Here is a 738-nt window from a genome sequence, read left to right as displayed (position 1 = left end):
CTAAAAAGTTTGAGACTCGGACTCCCGACCACCGCCACGACCACGACCACGACCACCGCCGCCGTAAGACATGTAGCTGGTGACAGCCTTAGTCCCCTCTGCAACTGCATGCTTCCCAAGCTCTCCCGGCACCACCAATTTCACCGCCCCTTGAATCTCCCTCGCCGTCATTGTCGCCTTCTTGCTATAATCCGACAACCGAGCCGCATCCTCCGCCAGCCTTTCAAACATATCCGCCATTAAATTGCTGATAATCGTCATAGCCTTCGACGATATCGCTAAATCAGGATGCACCTGCTTCAACACCCTAAACAGGTACCTCTTATACCCTTCACCACCACTCTCCCCCACCTTCCTCCTTTTCCTCTTCTTCTTACCCTCAATATTCTCCTCCGCCTTCTTCCTCCCACCGCCCTCACGGGTGGTGGTTTTCTTGGGCTGTTCCTTTTTTTCTGGGGTCGGAGTGGCATCTTGAACTTTGATTTCTCTTGTTACTGCATCATTTACAATATCTTCATCTCCATCTTCTAGTTCTTCTAACTGAGTATCATCATCTTCTAGGGTTTCTTTCTCTATTGGGGTTTTTACAGTGATGATTTCGACTTTTTCTTTAGATGAAAGGCCTCTCGTGACTGGTTTTTTGGTGGTTTGATCAACCACAGAAACTTGAACTGTTTCTTGTATGGTTTTCTTGGTGGTTTTCACCAATGTACTTGCGGATTTCTTCTTCGGTGCCAT

General features: G+C 47.8%; 1 protein-coding gene across 1 annotated transcript; it reads right to left on the bottom strand.

The window, feature by feature from the left end:
* LOC145002511 (uncharacterized) lies at positions 1–738 on the bottom strand. The gene has a single exon (XM_078961767.1). It carries the CDS (start codon positions 736–738, stop codon positions 1–3), a length of 738 nt encoding a protein of 245 aa, XP_078817893.1.

The sequence above is a fragment of the Lactuca saligna genome, chromosome 6, assembly GCF_052625555.1.
Source record: "Lactuca saligna cultivar CGN05327 chromosome 6, ASM5262555v1, whole genome shotgun sequence".
NCBI classification, from domain to species: Eukaryota; Viridiplantae; Streptophyta; class Magnoliopsida; order Asterales; family Asteraceae; genus Lactuca; species Lactuca saligna.
Note: the sequence above shows the minus strand (reverse complement) of the source record. Positions and strands in the feature narration are given on the sequence as shown.

Bases quoted from the DNA above. Each gene is read 5' to 3' on its own strand.
- LOC145002511 (XM_078961767.1), bottom strand. From the start codon at position 738: ATGGCACCGAAGAAGAAATCCGCAAGTACATTGGTGAAAACCACCAAG.